Genomic DNA, 16,591 nt, shown 5'->3' with positions numbered 1-16,591 from the left:
TGTCACGGGAGGGGACAGCAACGAAGGGCTTCCCTGCCGCCAGACGCGGGCCTCAGCCCTGCAGAGCGGGCCGGCCTGGCCCGGGCCCAGCACGTGTAGCTGCCCTATGCCTCGGACCGCACGTGGCTTGTAACGGTTCAAGAAACTTTCCGAATGGACTTATAAATGCTTTACTGACAAAGGAAAGACTATCTTTAATCGAAGTTCACGAGAACTATATTCTGAAATAACGACAACATTCTCTTCTCAATAAGCAAAAAGCGACTGAGAAACGCCAGCCCCTGAAAGCGAGGGCCACACGTGCCTGCCTGAACTTCCACTCCTGCTCGTGCTCCGACTCCCGCTGCTTCAGCGGGTCTCTGAAGAGGTCGGCGTCCGCGCGCACGCCCGGCTCGGCCCCGTCCTGCTGCTGCTGCCTCTTGGCGGCGTCGCTGGACACCTGCACTTTGCTGATGCGCAGGGCGGCTCTGTTGTCCCGGGCTTTTTGCTTCGTGAAAAGGAGAGGAAGGTTATCTCCCAGTGCAAGTTGACATGTTCACAGAAATAACACCATAGGAACTTTGTCGTCGGAAAGCAAGAGATCAGGTTACGCAGCTGGGCCGTAGCCCTGTCCAGCCCCGTTGCAGCGGGGTCAGGCCAGGGGGCCAGCGGCGCGCTAGCTAGCATGCTCAGTCCCGACTTTCTTAAAAGACCCTTCGAAAATGGGAAAATTCATGTCTCCCAGTTGAGAGGTAAAGGAAAAAATCAAATCGACCCTTCAAATCTGAAGTCTGGAATCTGAAGGTTAACATTAAAGAAAATCATCTCACTCCTATCCTTATGCACCAGTCAAAGCAAAAGAAAACAAAGCATTAGCAACACATCAAAAAAACCTTCACTCTATCCAAACGGTCATTACCACCGACAACACACGCATCGAAGAGCAAGCTGGAAACTAACTGCATATATTTTTCAAAGCAATAATGTCGTTTTAATACGCTTGAAAATGGAAACGGGAATGCGAATCCAGTCAACGATCTTAATCTGGCCCTTTGGGAAACAATGCAGCATCTTAACTGGGAATCTCGTAAAATACCCCAATTAATTCCCGGCAAAGCGCATGCTTCACAAGCTCCTTAAAGGTGTCCAAACATGTCTCTTTCAAGATACGTGAAGATTCTACACTGAAATTAATACGAAAAGAGCGTATCGTGGAAGAAACAAAGGCACACTAATGCAGGCTCAAAATTTAGAACTTTTTGGAAGAGATTAAACAATTTTTGAAGTGAAATGAATTAAACATGCTCCTAAAATTAAACTGATTTCAATCTTCAACATCCTGGTTCTGGTAACTAGCTTATGAAAACATCACACTTATATATTAAGACGCGATGAATAAGAAAATCACTACAAAAGCAAGACTGTTAATTAGTTGTGCAAGTTTTAACGTTTTCTGCAATGAAAAATTCTTTTATTCACCTAAATAAAAGGCTCAAGTATTGTGTTTACAGATATAATGCATAAGAGATCATTAAAAGTACCACATAGGGTGCTCTCTCCTGCGAGCTTGCTTTTCTCCACAATTTAGCAATTTGCTTCACTCTAGTCGTCCAGTCTGCAATAAAAAAATACATTATACACATTTACACACAGTAACGACACGATAAAAAAAAGGTTGATGAACTGCTAATGGTGAAACCTGTTCAGATTTTCATAAATGAGTAGCCCTATATTAAGTTCTCTGAACAGTACAAGTTCTTAGCACACAGTAGGCCAAATATTTGCTGAATAAAGTGTTGCCTAATTAACCATCTCACTTGTAGAGTTAGTAAGTTTTTAAATCAAAGGGACTGAAGCAGCCAAGATAAATTTAAGCCAAATATAACACATCTCCTCAAACCTGTGAGATACTACCAGAGTCGAAACTCAAAATTTTATAAAATATCTTACCCAAAAGAACTCTATCATTTTGACTAAAAGCAAGCATTATTACAAATAAGCATCTCACCGGCACTGTGCACAATAAAAGCATGGAAAAGTAATGATTTCAAGCCACTTCCATGAAATTCACAGTGCAGGACAATATTCAAAATGAAGTCTGGTAAGATCGCAGTTAGTGGTAACTGTAAAAATGGTTTAGTCCATGTTAAAAAAAAAAAAAAAAACTTCACAAAAGCCACTGAAAATGGAAATCAGTTGACAGAGCAACAGCCCCAATGTGATGTTTCCTCAGGTTCTAGAACCACACAGTGAAAATTATAGAAAATTACTTCTGAATAAACCACAGCTCTGTTCTGAGGACGATTCACAGGGACATGAAGTGACTTGACATCCCCGGAATGCCCATCCACACGCAGCGAATGGAAGCGGGGTGGTGGGCTGGGGGGCGGAGCGTGGATCACGTGGGCACACTGCTCTGACAGACACCCCGTCCCCGCCCCACGGCTGGCTGCTGGTCTCTTCTAGGTGAGGTACCACAGGGAGGCCGAACCAAAGGGCACCTACAAGACAAAGGTCACCCCGAGAGCCTACTTCCAGGGCCCCCTCTAGGACCCTATGAGAGCTACGTGTTGACAGCCGGGAGCCCACGCTAGCCAGTTTCAACGGCCCTATCCATCCAGATCTGTCTCGTGACGCGAACTCAGGGCAATAAGCCGGCATCTGCTCACAAATGTCCTACAAGCGACATTTCATTAATCCAGATGGTTCGTCTTCTGCTTAATCGGAACTTTCGAGACGGGTGCCATTGGCATCATCTGTCTCGCTCCCTCCCCCGCCCCGAGCAGGCGAGAACGGGGGCAGGGAAGATGGTGCTGAGATGTTTCACTGGGAACAATACTTGGAACTGAGTGGTTCAGCCCCACTTGATGCCCGTGATTCAGCGATGAGGCTCAGTTCTAGACACGGTCCGTGCCGTTGCACACGTGACCCACGCTGACCCCGTGTGCTCAGAGAGGCTGCTGGGAGCCGGAGACGCACTCAGCATTCACTAAAACTGACTTCTGGGAACACGCGGGGGACACGCGCCAGCACTCGGGAAACGCGGGTGCTTCTGGAACGTGGGGGAGCCACCGGCACACAGCCCCCACCGTAAGACAGAAACCCAGAACGCGTCACCGCGTGCGGGGCAGGTGGCCACCCGGGCCTGGCACTCACCGGGGAACTCGGCCTTCAGGCCAGGGAAGTTGATGTTCGTGTACAGTACGGGGGCCACCGTCGCCATCTCCCCCAGCGCCTCCTCTTTCTCCCACTTGAGTGTGCTCCTCTGCGCGCTGGACAGAGTGTCACTCTCCCCCTCCGCAGGGGCGGCGGCTGGCACCCAGGAGCCATGAGGGTCGCCGGCCATGGGCGTGAATGCTGGGTTTTTGTCCCTGGCAAAGAATGAACAACTTTAATGCACGAACATAAAACAACTTCCTCAACGCTATGGTCAAGCGCAATGTCACTAAAACCGCTTATCACGAAATAGCTAAAAACGTTGAAGATTTTCAGCAAAGACCACGATAAATGGAATGTGCACTGATACTGTGCCCAGTAACAGGCTGGCATTTATGTGGCGAAAATTACTTGAGCTTCCACAGAAAGCGGAGGTTTTTACATACCTGGCGTCAGTGTACGGGGACTGGGTCATGGCAGAGAAGGTCCCCAGTCCACTTCCAGGAGGCAAAGGGGTATGTGGGAGGTGAGGGCCAGGTCCAATGAGGCCGTTCATGAGTGGCATTCGTGAAAAGACATCTTAAAAGAAGAAAAGAACAATCTGGTTTGCACATTACTCATAAGCGGAAAAGCACCAGGAATAGCACTAAATAACAATTTGTAACGCTATTTAAAAGCTGGGTAATTTTTCAACATTATGTTGTAAAATATTGCTTTAAGAGTGACTGCTTATAAAATTTTGAAATGCAGTCCCTATAATCCTGTTTACTTCGCCACAGTACACTGAGGACAGCATGTGAGTGGGAGGCTGACAGCCCTGGGCTTGCATCCTAATTCGGCTTCTTGTTAGAAGCAGAAATTACTATTTCTGTAAAATGAAGATATTCTGCAACGTGCCCGACATCATGTACGTACAGGTCGCAGCCTAGTGCCTGATACGCAGCGATTACTCAGTTTGTATTAGCTCAAGAAAAAAAATTCATCTCAGCAAACGCTAGTAAATTTTAACAAATACTCTTTCCCATCTTTATTCAAAATTTATAAGCAGACATTCTTCTATTTTACTCGTTTCTGTTAACACAAAATACCATCCATAATTCTTGCTTGAGTTAACACATTCTCGAAAATAGTTTGGAACAACAAGCAATATTTCATCTACCATTATCAAGTACATCGTTGCTGTTAAAGATACATGCCTTCTATTTTTGCCGTAATTCTCATTACTCGGAGTTTCAGCTCCCAAATGCATTTCGGCCCCCTCCCGCTTATTTACAAGCTTCAAATACTTGTCGCCTTTCTAGACGTACGCCACAATAAAGCCGCGTGGGGCTTCCGTCGCTCGCCTCACGCACGGAGCGCCAACCCTCACTGTGTTCTGCCGTCCTCATCTGACTCACTTCCCGCCAAAAAGCAAACCACAAAACCACACCTGTTTTTCACAGACCTTCAAACATCCCTCCCAATTCAGAGACACACTCTACAGACACCACGTGCCGAGGTCCGTGTCACCAGTTACACATGGGAAATAGTGGCTGAACTGGCAAACGCTGTGGGCTCGGGCTAATGACAGAGAACCCCTGACCTGGTGACCGCTGCGCCAACCTAAGAAAAACCAACCAGACCAGTGTCGCCCACACAAGGTTTTACACGCATGATGACCCTCTGACTGTCACACCTCCGAAGCTCAGTGCACCAGCTGCCACGTGAGAATGGAGGCTGAGCACCAGCAGGTTCTCAGGGTTTTGTCTCAAGGATGTCGAGGTCAGGGCTTATCCTACTTGAGGGACAGAGCTGGGCACACTGGACAGGGCTCCACAATGACAAGTGTCTCAGGATGACAGCTGAGTTCACATCTAGCATTAGGAGTGAGATTTCGGATTTTATTCGAAGTAGAATGCTAACTCTCTTTTCAACTTCAGCGAAAGTAGGTTCCATTAAGGAGTATGAGATTTTACTGAGAAGTATCCAACGTCTTTCCCGTAACGAGGATAAACAAAAGCGTCTTTGCTGGAGTGAGAACGTGACGCGTCCTGCAGCCATCTGTCGACACCAAGGGCTGCCAGCATGACACGCCACCCCGACGCGCCGCGGGAAAGCAGCCCGCACCGGCGACGCCCTCCACCGCAGCAAGCGCCGCGCCAGAGGCTCCGCGTGCACCGAGTCGCTGACCCTCACGACGACCCCGAGCGAGTCACTCACGAGGAGCTCCATTTACACCCGGCGGGCCTCCAGAAGTTAGGAGTCCACGGTACCTACCCCGCCCGGTCACATTCATTTACAGAAGGAACCTTTCTCAAGACGTGAATCACAGTAAGCATCGAAGTGTGCTCTAATCTTCACCGACAGGGCTTCCCAGTTGTCCTGTCTCAGTCTTCTTGGAATTCCCTCCCCTGCTCTCTGTCTAGAGTCGTCAACAACACGCCGCACTCCGCCGTCTTCCCTCACCGCCCTGTCGCAGTTCCTCTGCTGCAGGTGACCAACGACCTTCCTGGTGAGGAGGCGTCTTTGAGGCACCTGACCCACTGGACAACTTGTTTCAAAGACCCCGCCCCCCATTCCTGTCGCCATCTGCTGCCGCCTTTCCACGTTCGGCTAACCCTTAAAAGGGGGAAAGGAAGTTTCGGCTGCACAGCTAACATAAACTGAACGAGGTAAACACATAACTCATTAAATTTAATTCTAACAAATTCAAGAGTCTGTGCTCTACGGTGGTTCTGAGTCCTCTTAAGAGGTGTCGCCCTTCCCACAACCTGGATGGGGGTCAGCACCCAGAGCTCCTTAACGCTGGCCTGAGCCCTGAACGGCTGTGACGTCCCTGCGGGTCAGACACTGGCCATGTCCCATTTCCAACCGACTGAAAAGGGCCCGGAGCCGAGTCCGCTGCACGGTCCTCGCCGCTCCGCCTCCCGGTCCCGGCACAACGCACGCGCTACGGGCGCTGGCTCCCGGCCCAGCCGGGGCTCTGTCCCCGCGCCTCTGCCCCCCGATGCCCATTCGGTGGCCCAACTCCGCCCACCCTGACACCATCTCCCCTCGTTCCTCCCCCTCGGTAAGCTCCTCCGATCCGTTCACACGGACCAACTTTCACCTCAGTCTCAACTGCAATGAACGCAACAGCACAAACCATCCTGTCTCAGGTTCGTTTCCAACGTTCACGCCAGAGCCGGGTGGCCCACGGAACACACTGGGCCATTCCGCCCGCACGCGGCCTTCTATGGCGCACAGAATGCCAGAGGGAAGAGGCCGGGGCGCCATCTTCCCGTCCCAACCGCTGCCGGGCCCAGCTCTGGAGGATGATGCTGCTGCTGTCGTCCTGAAACGCCTGAGTCACCCTACACGCGACCCAATCATGACTTATGCTTAAACGATTTCCTCAAACATGAATGTCGAAACCTCAGTGACACGAGTTATACAACCAGGCTGCGCGCTGAAAAGGTTTAAGAGATGGCTGCAAAACCTCTGACAAAGGCCCACCTAACTGACCCGATTTCTGAAAGGCACACTTTTGGTTTCAGAAAACGGAGAGACAGATCCTTTCCACACACCGACACGCGACAGGCTGAAGAGTCCTGAATGACGAGAAGGCCCGGGGGCAGCGAGGGCAGCAGCACGCATGGTGAGCGCCTCCCCCCGCGAAGAACGCACGTCTGGCCCAGCAGACGTGGAGGACATGCGCGTCCGGAGACCGAGCCAACCGGTGGAAACCACTTTAATTATGTGCGTCACGGGACTTTCCACGTACACACGACATCAGTAGTAAGGACACTGTTGAATTATTTGCACATGTCAGCTCTGATGCAGAAAGCGTAAGATTTTGTAAGTGTGTCAGCTGTTCAGTCCAGCATGTGATCACGAAGGAGCAGCGATAGGACAGAGAAATGAGCCTCTGCTCGAGCTGCCGAAACTGGCCGCCACCAATGCCAGAGTCCCTCCTAAGAGACCCGCCTGCAGCGCCACCTCCGTGCCCGTCTACACCGGCACGTTCCTGCTCTAGGCCAACAGGACCCAGGGCTCCAGAGGATGGAAAAATTAAGGCCTGAAGCCTATTTATTTTATGTAGTGGCCGGTTCTGAGGCGGAGACCAATCAAACGACACAGGCACATTTCCACAAAGTCAGAAATGTCATGGTTGACGGTGGCAGAAAGGTCGCTGACCTGCACCGGAAGTACGTTCTGAGCACGGACTCTGGAGCAGGGCACACAGCAATGGGTCAGGGAGGCCTGCCTGCAGGAGCCTGCGGTAAGAGACCGTGACCACCCAACAGGTGCTCACGCTCGAACCGCGTGCTACGAACGGAGGGGTGGGGGTGGGGGTGGGGGTGGGGGCCTGCTAACACCGGGGAGACCGTGAGTGAGGAGGCAGCCAGGACCATGTGGAGCAGGACTGGGGAAGGGGCGTCGACGGCTCTGAAATGGTCTCCCCACGGCCGGCAGGGCCAGCAGCGCGTCTGGGGACAAAGCGGATCACAGGTTTCCCAGAGCCGCAGGGAGGTAAGGGCAGTGACCAAGATTAGTTCAGATTAATGTTTTGTGTCATCACGAAAGAGGGCTTCCTCCTGTCAGTCTGCATGTGCTATTACTGAAGGACCAGGCCAGCCCTGCCTCAGGGCACACACGTGCACACATGCACATACACACGCGCGCGTGCGCGGCACCCACCCTGGCTGTGTAGTGGCAAGGGCTGCGGGGCAGGAGGCGGGGCAGGCTGCGGCAGCGCAGGGGGCTGAGTGGTCACAGGGCTGAGCACCGCAGTAAACAGGTCTTCAACATCCTTCCCGCCAAGCTCTAGGAGAGAAAAATCACAACGGTGATAAGACTGAAAGTCTGCGAGAGCCAAAGACGGAAAGCCACGTTCGTAAACTAAAAAGTCAGGGCACAAATACCTGGAATTTTATATAACTTTCCAAGAATTGCTCCTAGGATAAAATAAAGAAATAAAAATATTAACTACTATTTCACTGTCCTGATACAAAATAGCATTTGTCACAGAAATGATCAGAAGTTAAACTGTAAGGAAGCATGCAGAAATGTTTGAAAGTCGTATTTACTCAGGTCTTTTAGAAAGCCTAGGTGTAGGGCAAATGTTTTACCATCTGTGACCATTTTGTCTAGTTCAGGACTGAGGATCCCATCGAGCTGCTCTTCACTTAGTGGTCGAGAACTCTGATTGCCACTTGGCTGAGGCAGAGAGGAAGGGTCCTCGGCGACGGGCCCCATATCTATTCCTGCTAGAGGAGCAAGGCAAAAAAATTATAAGGTGGAGTCTGAACGCTCACGCGAAATGCACAACATGTTTACCTGCGTTAACACACGACAGCATGATTAAGACGGAGCAATGAAAAGTCTAGTTGTGAACTAACCAAAATTCTTTCATAAATCTGGAGAGTCAATCAGTAAAATGCAGGCAGGCACAATGTATTTATAAAACTAGGCGCCACTTCAAAGCTATGTTTTAATAAAATAAATGCATTTTCTGAGGAACAGAAGAACACTTCTGCCTCTAAAGTGCTAATTTCCACAAAAGTAAGCACCACATTGCTAAGATAGGAACCTAAGAGAACATTCAGTGTACAATATTCGATACACGAATAGTTGCTTTAACTTGGAAAACAGTGGTTTCAAACGTGTAGTTCAACCACCATACGCAGCAAGTGAAACAGTACAGATAAGTTTCACAGGAGTTGATGAAAAGCTCTACCATTCTTAATGGTTAACAGACATCTTTGTGAATAATTTCAACTACAGATCACATTTTGAAATATTCTGTAGTGTCAAAACAAGATGTACATCATGTCCATGACATAACGTGCTTTACCTCATAGGAACTTTTTTTTTTTTTAAAGCAAGAACCATATAAAAGTGGTCTATAATCTAATCCCTTTATCATGCTTTATCCATATGACTACTACTTAAAAGTAAAATTTAGCCTGTTCATATTACATTTCGTATTAGGAGCTAACATTTGGGTAAAATTATAAATTATATATTAACAAGAATAAAACCATTCATAAAAAAACCAAAACACACAACTAAAAGTCATCCAAAACCCAGTACAGCTGTACTACGCTTTAGCTGCAGACACAAAGGGAAAAGCAAAGAACGGATTAGTAACAAATTAGCACTATAACAAACACGCATGCACCTACAGGCTGTCTCAGCCGAGATCACTATAAAAAAGACTACTCTAGTCAGCCGGCACCCATCGCTCAGTGTCTTACCAAATGGAAAAGACGAGCTCTCAACCTGGAAAGTGCATAAATCAAGACCTACAAGACCCAAACCAAATAAAACGGGTGATTACCACAGGCACGGGACGTGGGGGGCAAGGCAAACAAAGGGGGGGGATGCGGCACAGCCAGACTTTGAGGCGGTGAGCCTCAAATTTGATGCCATTAGAAAGACGGCAGAAAGTAACTACTTGCTATTCTCCCCTTTCCTAAGCAGAAAAGTCGAGGGAGATCAAATTAAATGACAAGTTCTTTCATATTGACCAAAAAAAAAAATTTTTTTAATCTGTTTCAGAGGAGAGAATAAACTTGTTCCATACACATACACCTTTCGCTCGTTCTCACACATAAATCAGACACCGGGCAAACAGCATTCACATATACCTGAGTGATCCACTGATTTTGCAAGGTCATCTGAAATTATTCCAAGAATGTCATCATCTGTGTTTAAGACTTCGGAAATATCAGCTAAGGGGTCATCGGCAGTACCTAAAACAGGAAGCGTATATTTAAAGTCTCGACATTTTCCTAGATGTTAAATTCTAAAACACCCTTGCTCGTTCAGCCATTCACTACCTATCTCGAGTACAGCAGATGATGACGTCAGTGCTGGAATCATAAAAAATTAAGATGACTACTTCTGAAGTAAGGGACTTTTCATAGAAAAGGCACTCCAATGTTTTGAATAACAAAACATTAAAATTAAGACTTTGTTTTGTGACTAAACAACAAAAAAGAATTTAAAATAAAAACCTATAGGCAATAGAAGTGAAATAAAATTCTATAATAAAAAAAACAAAAAATTTCATTAAGAAGGTAACATCTCTAGAAGTGACATCTGGAAAATAAAACACAGAAGGTAAAATATGAGATTCAAGCCCATTATTTAGAAATTCCTCGTCACGTATAGAGCGAAGTTCTGGCCCACTTCCGGCTCCACCTTACTACCAGCTCCTCTTTCACGTATTTGAAAAGCATCTGAGTATCCCCAGACCCAGGTCTACGGGCTACGTCAGTAGACACCGTTCCAGACACTGGGGTCTTTAGAAGTGCCTAAACCCAAGCAAACGCCCTCACAGAGCTACGTGCCCAGAGCGGTGCAGACGGCGGCGAAGACCGACCTCCACGCACGTGCTGCAGAGATTTTACAAAGCAAGGGAAGACGACGAAGACATGGGCACGTGGTCAGTGAAGACCCTTGGAAAGGACACGCGTGACCACGTGTGACTCTCAGTGACACCTGGGAGAGGTGCAGACGGGGCCAGAGTGGCCGCAGCACCACAGACACCGCGGCCAGCAGGTGTGGCGTCGGTCACAGGCTGTGAGCACGCAGCTTCGCTCTGCGGTGTGAAGTGTAATGGAAAGCTGAGGGCTAGCGGCTGATATGACTGGCACGCAAAGGCTGCACGCTGGGTGCGGGTGGGGGTGGGGAGGGCGGGCAACGCCCGGAGCCTGCGGGCGGGGCAGCAGGAGCTGCTGATGGCCTGCACGCTCCTGGGAGGGAGAGCTGGGATAGGAAGGGGTTGGCTTTGGGACATGTTCTGAAGGCAGAGACAAATGCGTGGATATACTAAATGTGGAACATGGAAGAAGAAAAAGTCAAGAAAAACTCCAAGGGTTTCTGGACTAATCAAGCAGAAAACTATTTAGGCTAGCTTTAGTAATTTATTAGTCATTTTGGAAACGTATGATTTAAAAAATCCATTTCGACTGTATTTTTACTGAAAAAAAGGAAGGGAAGGTGGACATGTAATTAACACTCCCGATCTTGGCTTAAAAGCCCACAGTCTTGTCCCATTAAACATACACTTCTCAAACAAAATTCATACATAAGAATATTATAACTTCTCAAAGAGAAAACAAATGTAAATTTTGTATGCCCAAATATTCATAAAGTTTTTAGGGAAATAAAATTGTTTCAGTAATATGTTCCCCAGACAACAGTACATATTAAAGAAAAAATTCTGGACAATTCTTTCAGGAGTCATCTAGTGCATGTTTTTAAACCAGTGAAATTCTACTACATAAATTATAACCAACATTTTTTAACAGACCATGTTTAATAAAATCACCGTTACCTGAAGAAAGATTTTATATCTTATCAACGAATCATTAAAACTGATGTAACCGATTATACTGAACGAAATGCAAAAAACAAAAAAACAAAAAAAAACTTTACTTGAGAATTTCCCATTAAAAAGGCAAAAGATTAGACTCCAAAAAATGTTACATTTAATATAAGTTTGGAAATGGGTGTTACTCTAGTTGTCCATATTTTGGCTTTACCATTCATTCAACCATTCTCTTTTTAGTAGTTTTGTGGAAAAAACAACTTCAAATAAAGGAAAATGAATAAAAATAACATGCATCGATGTCTCGCCTGTCACAACGTCTTCTGTCCAATTTCCGTTCTCTACCTTATAAAACCTCAAGTGCAAACAACTTCTACTTAAGTATTTAAATGGCTAGTCATGACTTTTAGAATATCCTTAAATAGTTAGATATCCTTTGAAGGACTCACAGATCTTTCACTATATGTTATTTTAACAACATATTGACATGGATAAGAGCAGGTAAGTCCTTAAACACACAGAATTAAAGTAAAACGATCTGCTAAAATTAAACAAAAGCATGGCCTTTAGACCTATGCTTCAATATCCTCACAGACGACAATGAGACTGAATGTGAGTGTGCATACAGGAGGGGGCAACTGTTTCTAACGCTTTCAAAAGTAAAAATAAAAGCCTATATTTCAATCCAGGATAATGCCAAGTTAATAAAGTCAAAAGTACTTAATGTAGCAAGTCATCGTTCAGTGGAAGATTGCCTTAAAATTATTTTCTAAATCGAGTTTATAAAATTAACTGAGCAAGAAACATAATGGCAAAAAAGAAAGCTTGTCGGACGAACATTAACTTATAATTATTAGTAAAGACAAAAACCTAAGAGTCAGGAAAAGAGGTGACGGCCTTCTCTACCCGACCGGGCACGCCCCCAGAGCCAGCGGCGGTGCCACCACCTCACGCCTGCACCACGCTCTCATGCCGCTCCAACTCTCAGCGGCTCCTACTCGTAGTCACTGAATCTAGAGCACCGGCTCTCGGTCGGGGCAGACATTTTAAGTACTTACCTGCTCTCATCCGTATCAGTGTGCTGTTTGACTCTTGACATAGGTGGCAGTTTTACAGATGAGTTTATTTGCCAAATCACATAGACCTGCCCACTTAAACATAGCTGCACTTACTGAATACACGTTACACCTCAATAAAGTTGATGTTAAAACTGCCTATGAAGCTGAACTAATGCATGTCAAAGGTTCAACTGAAAGGAAGATGAATGTCACGTGACAAGGATGCCACGTACCGTGAGTGCCAGGCTTTGCTGGGGTTGAGGATGAACTGAGGAGAGGATCGAAGGAAGGATCCAGAAAACTGGGCTTCATGTTTGTTTTGTATGAGAGCGAAGCTGTGTCTTCCGATAGATGATCTAAACTTAGCTTGTTTTGTCTGCTTGTATCTAGAAGATCTTTTCCAAAGAAAGCTTCCTAGGTAAAAATAAGACACATGAAAATGACCAACTTAGTTATACGATTCTAAAATGACAATTCTGTCATCGTTTTTGACAAGGCGGCAATAACAGAAGAGCTTAGTATTTATAATATAGAAATTGAATACAGACATATCCTGTCAACTACTTTATGTAGATTCCCCTTATTTTAAAAGTATGATTTTTGTAGTTCAATTATTAGAGACAAAATTATGTAAACAATATCACACGATTCTGTCAAACAGATTTCTAGTAACAGCAGAATAATAATTCAATAATTCCAAGAGATTAGGCTACAATTAAAATTAAAGACTGCTACATCTACAATACTACTAGCACCTTAATTCATAAGGAATCTAAAGCTTCATGAATATTATTATTATTATTTATAAATTACATACAGAGGACAGGGCAATGGTTTGATCCACAGCTCTAATACAGACTTCAGGTAGACTTAGTAATCTCATACTGATTCATATAATCACGTTAAAGACTTAATGCTCTATAAATTTGAAAGTTTTTCATACTCATTTTAACCATACTGTGCACACAAAAATTTACTGCTATTAAAGGACTCTGGCTTTTAATTCACTTACTCGTATTAACATATCTCCAATAATTTGCTCTATTCTAGAGACCAGTGTTGCAAGCTGGGCTCCTGAAATGCTCAAGAAGCAACAAAATGACAAAGAGGACCGTTCCCCTACTTTAACCCAGCCACTCTGCTCCGGTCTGCCGTCTGTAACGCGGTCCGTGGGGAAAGGGGTCCTGTGCAGAGGGCAGCTCTGCAGTGACCACTAACATTTAGCACACTCTTGCCAAAGACACGTGTGACAAAGGTATGTGGCAGCATTTTTTATACCAAAAAGTGAACACAGCCTTGATGTCTGTCAAAAGGCATGTGACTATGGTATACATACCTATACCATAAAATATAATATGGCAATCTTTAAAAAGGATACAGAGCTACCCTATCAAAGAGAAGCACTAAAATACAGAATCAAAAGCAAGTTAAGTGACAGGTCTAGCTAAACATACAGTACAAACCAAGACAACTATGACCACGCAAATAGAATTGACAAATTATAAAAATGTTCTCAAAGACAGAGCACCAGACTGGCAACGAGGCTGACCCCGGATGAACTAGGGGTGAGGAGGAGGGGTGTGAAGTCTGGGAGAGGGCAGGATGCTCGATGTGAAATTTCCACATTTTTTAAACGAACAAGTTGTTTCACTTTGAAAAAGAAACCTGAAAATCCACAAGGCTAGGTCACTGGGTAGCAGGCGGCTTGGTTCTTACACCTGCAATGCTTTTATCACGACCAGCAGAAAGCGCTACAGAGTTTGAGAGACCACTTATGGAATGACTTCAGGACAGCCTTGAGAAATCTGAGACCACCCTCAGCAGGAATTTTTCTTTACACGACTCACGATGACTTTACAGGGATTTATCAAAAGCTAACACTCTTGTTAACTTGGTGGCTCTTCACATCATGGATTGGCGGCGTGGCTGGCTGTATGGTGGTGTCAGTGACTCCCGGAGCGCGCTGGCCTCCGACAGGGCTGCTGAGGCCAGCGGCACCCTGAGCTGTGGGCAGGCTTTACGCATACTTCTACTGGGTAAGCATGCAGTTATCACAGTTAGTCTTGACATTTAATTCATAAAGAAAAATTAGAAAATATTGTTACTGAATTCCTAGTGGGTTGTTTTGTCGCTATGTATTCCCTCCGACTGACGGTGGGGAAAAAACACACCTGTCATCCCAAGGGGTCCGAGAAACAACGCCATTGCAAAGGCTTCCTGCCCACCCCCTACCCCCCAAATAGATATTACCGACCTACGCGGGAGAACGACACCTGTGCACTCGAGGGCACAGCCCGGCTCAGGAGATCAAGGCTGCAGTGGCCATCGGGACGTCAGAGCCGCTGCTCGCAAAGGCCCTTTTGCGAATGTGTGAAAGAGCCAGTCTGCAGGCTTCCACAGCTCAAGCCCTGAACACAGGTGACACCCTCCAGCGGGGTGCCGCGGGCAAGGGCGGCATCTACGCACCCGCAGGAAGGAGGCGGGCGGAAGAGGGGACCACGAAAAGAACACAACTGAAGGCACCACGAACAACTAATGGGCCTGGTTCCTGACCAGCAAAACTGCTAGTGTGCGTTTTTCAAAGGCAAAAAGCTAGGATGAGCGGGCATTCGAGGAGAATGTGAGGGGAACTAAAACTTTTATTAAAGAAAAACAATATTTAAGGCATAGATTAGGCACCCTATGTGCATAACTCTGTTACTTAACCTCACGACATTTCCGTGCAGCAGGCATTACCACTGTTTTATGGATGAGGACACGGGGCCACACAGATGTGGCCACGGCGTTAACTGGCCGCTGAGTGGCATTCTGCCCAGGACGCTGGCGTTAAAGAAAGCTGGTGAGGTTGTATGTTGACTGAAAAGCAATGGAAGTTAAAACTTTTAAACTAGTAACAGCTAACTGGAAAATTAAGGTAAAAAAATAAACACAAGTCAAGTAAGGAAGAAGCACGTTCGTGAGCCACAGCTGCGTGGGGGGAGGGCGTATCAGGCGAGCCGTCAGGCACAGACTCCGAAGTCAGGTGGCGCTCGGTGATGGACTTGCTCTAGCTCAAACTATACACGGGATGAAACAGAGGCCCAGGAAGGTGACCGTGCTCAGCACCCAGAACCGGGCCTGAGCTCCGTCCCATGCCTAACACAGGCCCTCCCAATATAGCATGTGGCCTTCCACTCTCCTGTGACCTGCTGTCTCCAAGAGGAGCTAGAAAAACGCCTATTCGCATGTAGTCGACACCCGTCAAACACAATTTCTTCATTCTGAGGGATATGTTCTGACATATGTTTTAGAAAACAAAGCCAATTCTGAGTCCTTCTTTGGCGGACTGGCCCCGGAAGTGGGAAACGACCCTGAGGGCTGCAGCGGCCGCCCTGGCAGGGGGCGCGCGGACCAGGCCGGGAGCACGTGCATGCCGCTGCTCGGGAGAGCGAGCTTTCTGTGCCCAGAGTGTCCTGTGTGTCTTATGACATACTCTGAAGTGAAAAGCTGGGACGTTGAGGACTCTGAACTGTGTCAAAGCTACAAAAGGCAAATGTTCATCTTTCTGGGCCCCTGGAAGGTAAAAATGACATTTACAATGACTGATTAAAAACAAACAAGTTAAAAAACTAACAAAAACAACAAACCTATTTTTCGAAGCCCAACACATTACATTTTTCTCGTTCACAAACTACGTAATAGAATGTAAAGCAAAACATTACTTGTAAATAGGCTGGGAAAGTTTCTTCGAGCTTATTTTTCCTTTTGCGGTATCTCTTCTTTATTTTTTCAGTGTTCTCGGCAACAGAAACAGATTCGTCAACTAGAGTATCTGGTAACTGCTCACTCCAGCCTGAAACAACAATCACATTTATGAATATGTGGTACGTAAAATCTTCAGACAAATCCACCCAAAGTAACGTTATAGCTTACCAACATATACACAGTTCCAGGTAAACAAGCTTAGCTTTTTCTTTTATCTTTCATTTGCATTCAGATATACTGACATCCAACACTGTGTACGTTTAAGATGCACAGCATACTGACTTGGCAAATAAGATTTTTACAAAAGATCTAGAAGTTTACTTTTTAGTATTACGAAAATTTCATTTCATGTCTA

The 16,591-nt window shown here is 46.3% G+C and overlaps 1 protein-coding gene across 14 annotated transcripts in view; it reads right to left on the bottom strand.

The window, feature by feature from the left end:
• The window catches only part of KMT2C (lysine methyltransferase 2C), a 194,036-nt gene that overhangs the window by 39,246 nt on the left and 138,199 nt on the right, over positions 1–16,591 (bottom strand). For 10 of the 14 annotated variants that reach the window (XM_016163899.2, XM_016163904.2, XM_036230623.1 and 7 more), the window contains 11 exons: positions 16,194–16,324; positions 12,726–12,906; positions 9,747–9,851; positions 9,354–9,401; positions 8,226–8,363; positions 8,019–8,051; positions 7,795–7,920; positions 3,582–3,714; positions 3,136–3,350; positions 1,521–1,594; positions 305–487 (listed from right to left, as the gene is read on the bottom strand). In XM_016163899.2, coding sequence (XP_016019385.2) covers positions 305–487; positions 1,521–1,594; positions 3,136–3,350; positions 3,582–3,714; positions 7,795–7,920; positions 8,019–8,051; positions 8,226–8,363; positions 9,354–9,401; positions 9,747–9,851; positions 12,726–12,906; positions 16,194–16,324 — 1,367 coding nt within the window. The remainder of the gene's footprint in view (positions 1–304; positions 488–1,520; positions 1,595–3,135; positions 3,351–3,581; positions 3,715–7,794; positions 7,921–8,018; positions 8,052–8,225; positions 8,364–9,353; positions 9,402–9,746; positions 9,852–12,725; positions 12,907–16,193; positions 16,325–16,591) is intronic. The other 4 variants (XM_016163900.2, XM_016163913.2, XM_016163905.2 and 1 more) reach the window with 4 other exon arrangements.

This window comes from Rousettus aegyptiacus, unplaced genomic scaffold, assembly GCF_014176215.1.
Source record: "Rousettus aegyptiacus isolate mRouAeg1 unplaced genomic scaffold, mRouAeg1.p scaffold_m13_p_13, whole genome shotgun sequence".
Classification (NCBI taxonomy): Eukaryota; Metazoa; Chordata; class Mammalia; order Chiroptera; family Pteropodidae; genus Rousettus; species Rousettus aegyptiacus.
The sequence above is the reverse complement of the archived record's forward strand: the minus strand, read 5'-3'. Positions and strand labels throughout refer to the sequence as shown.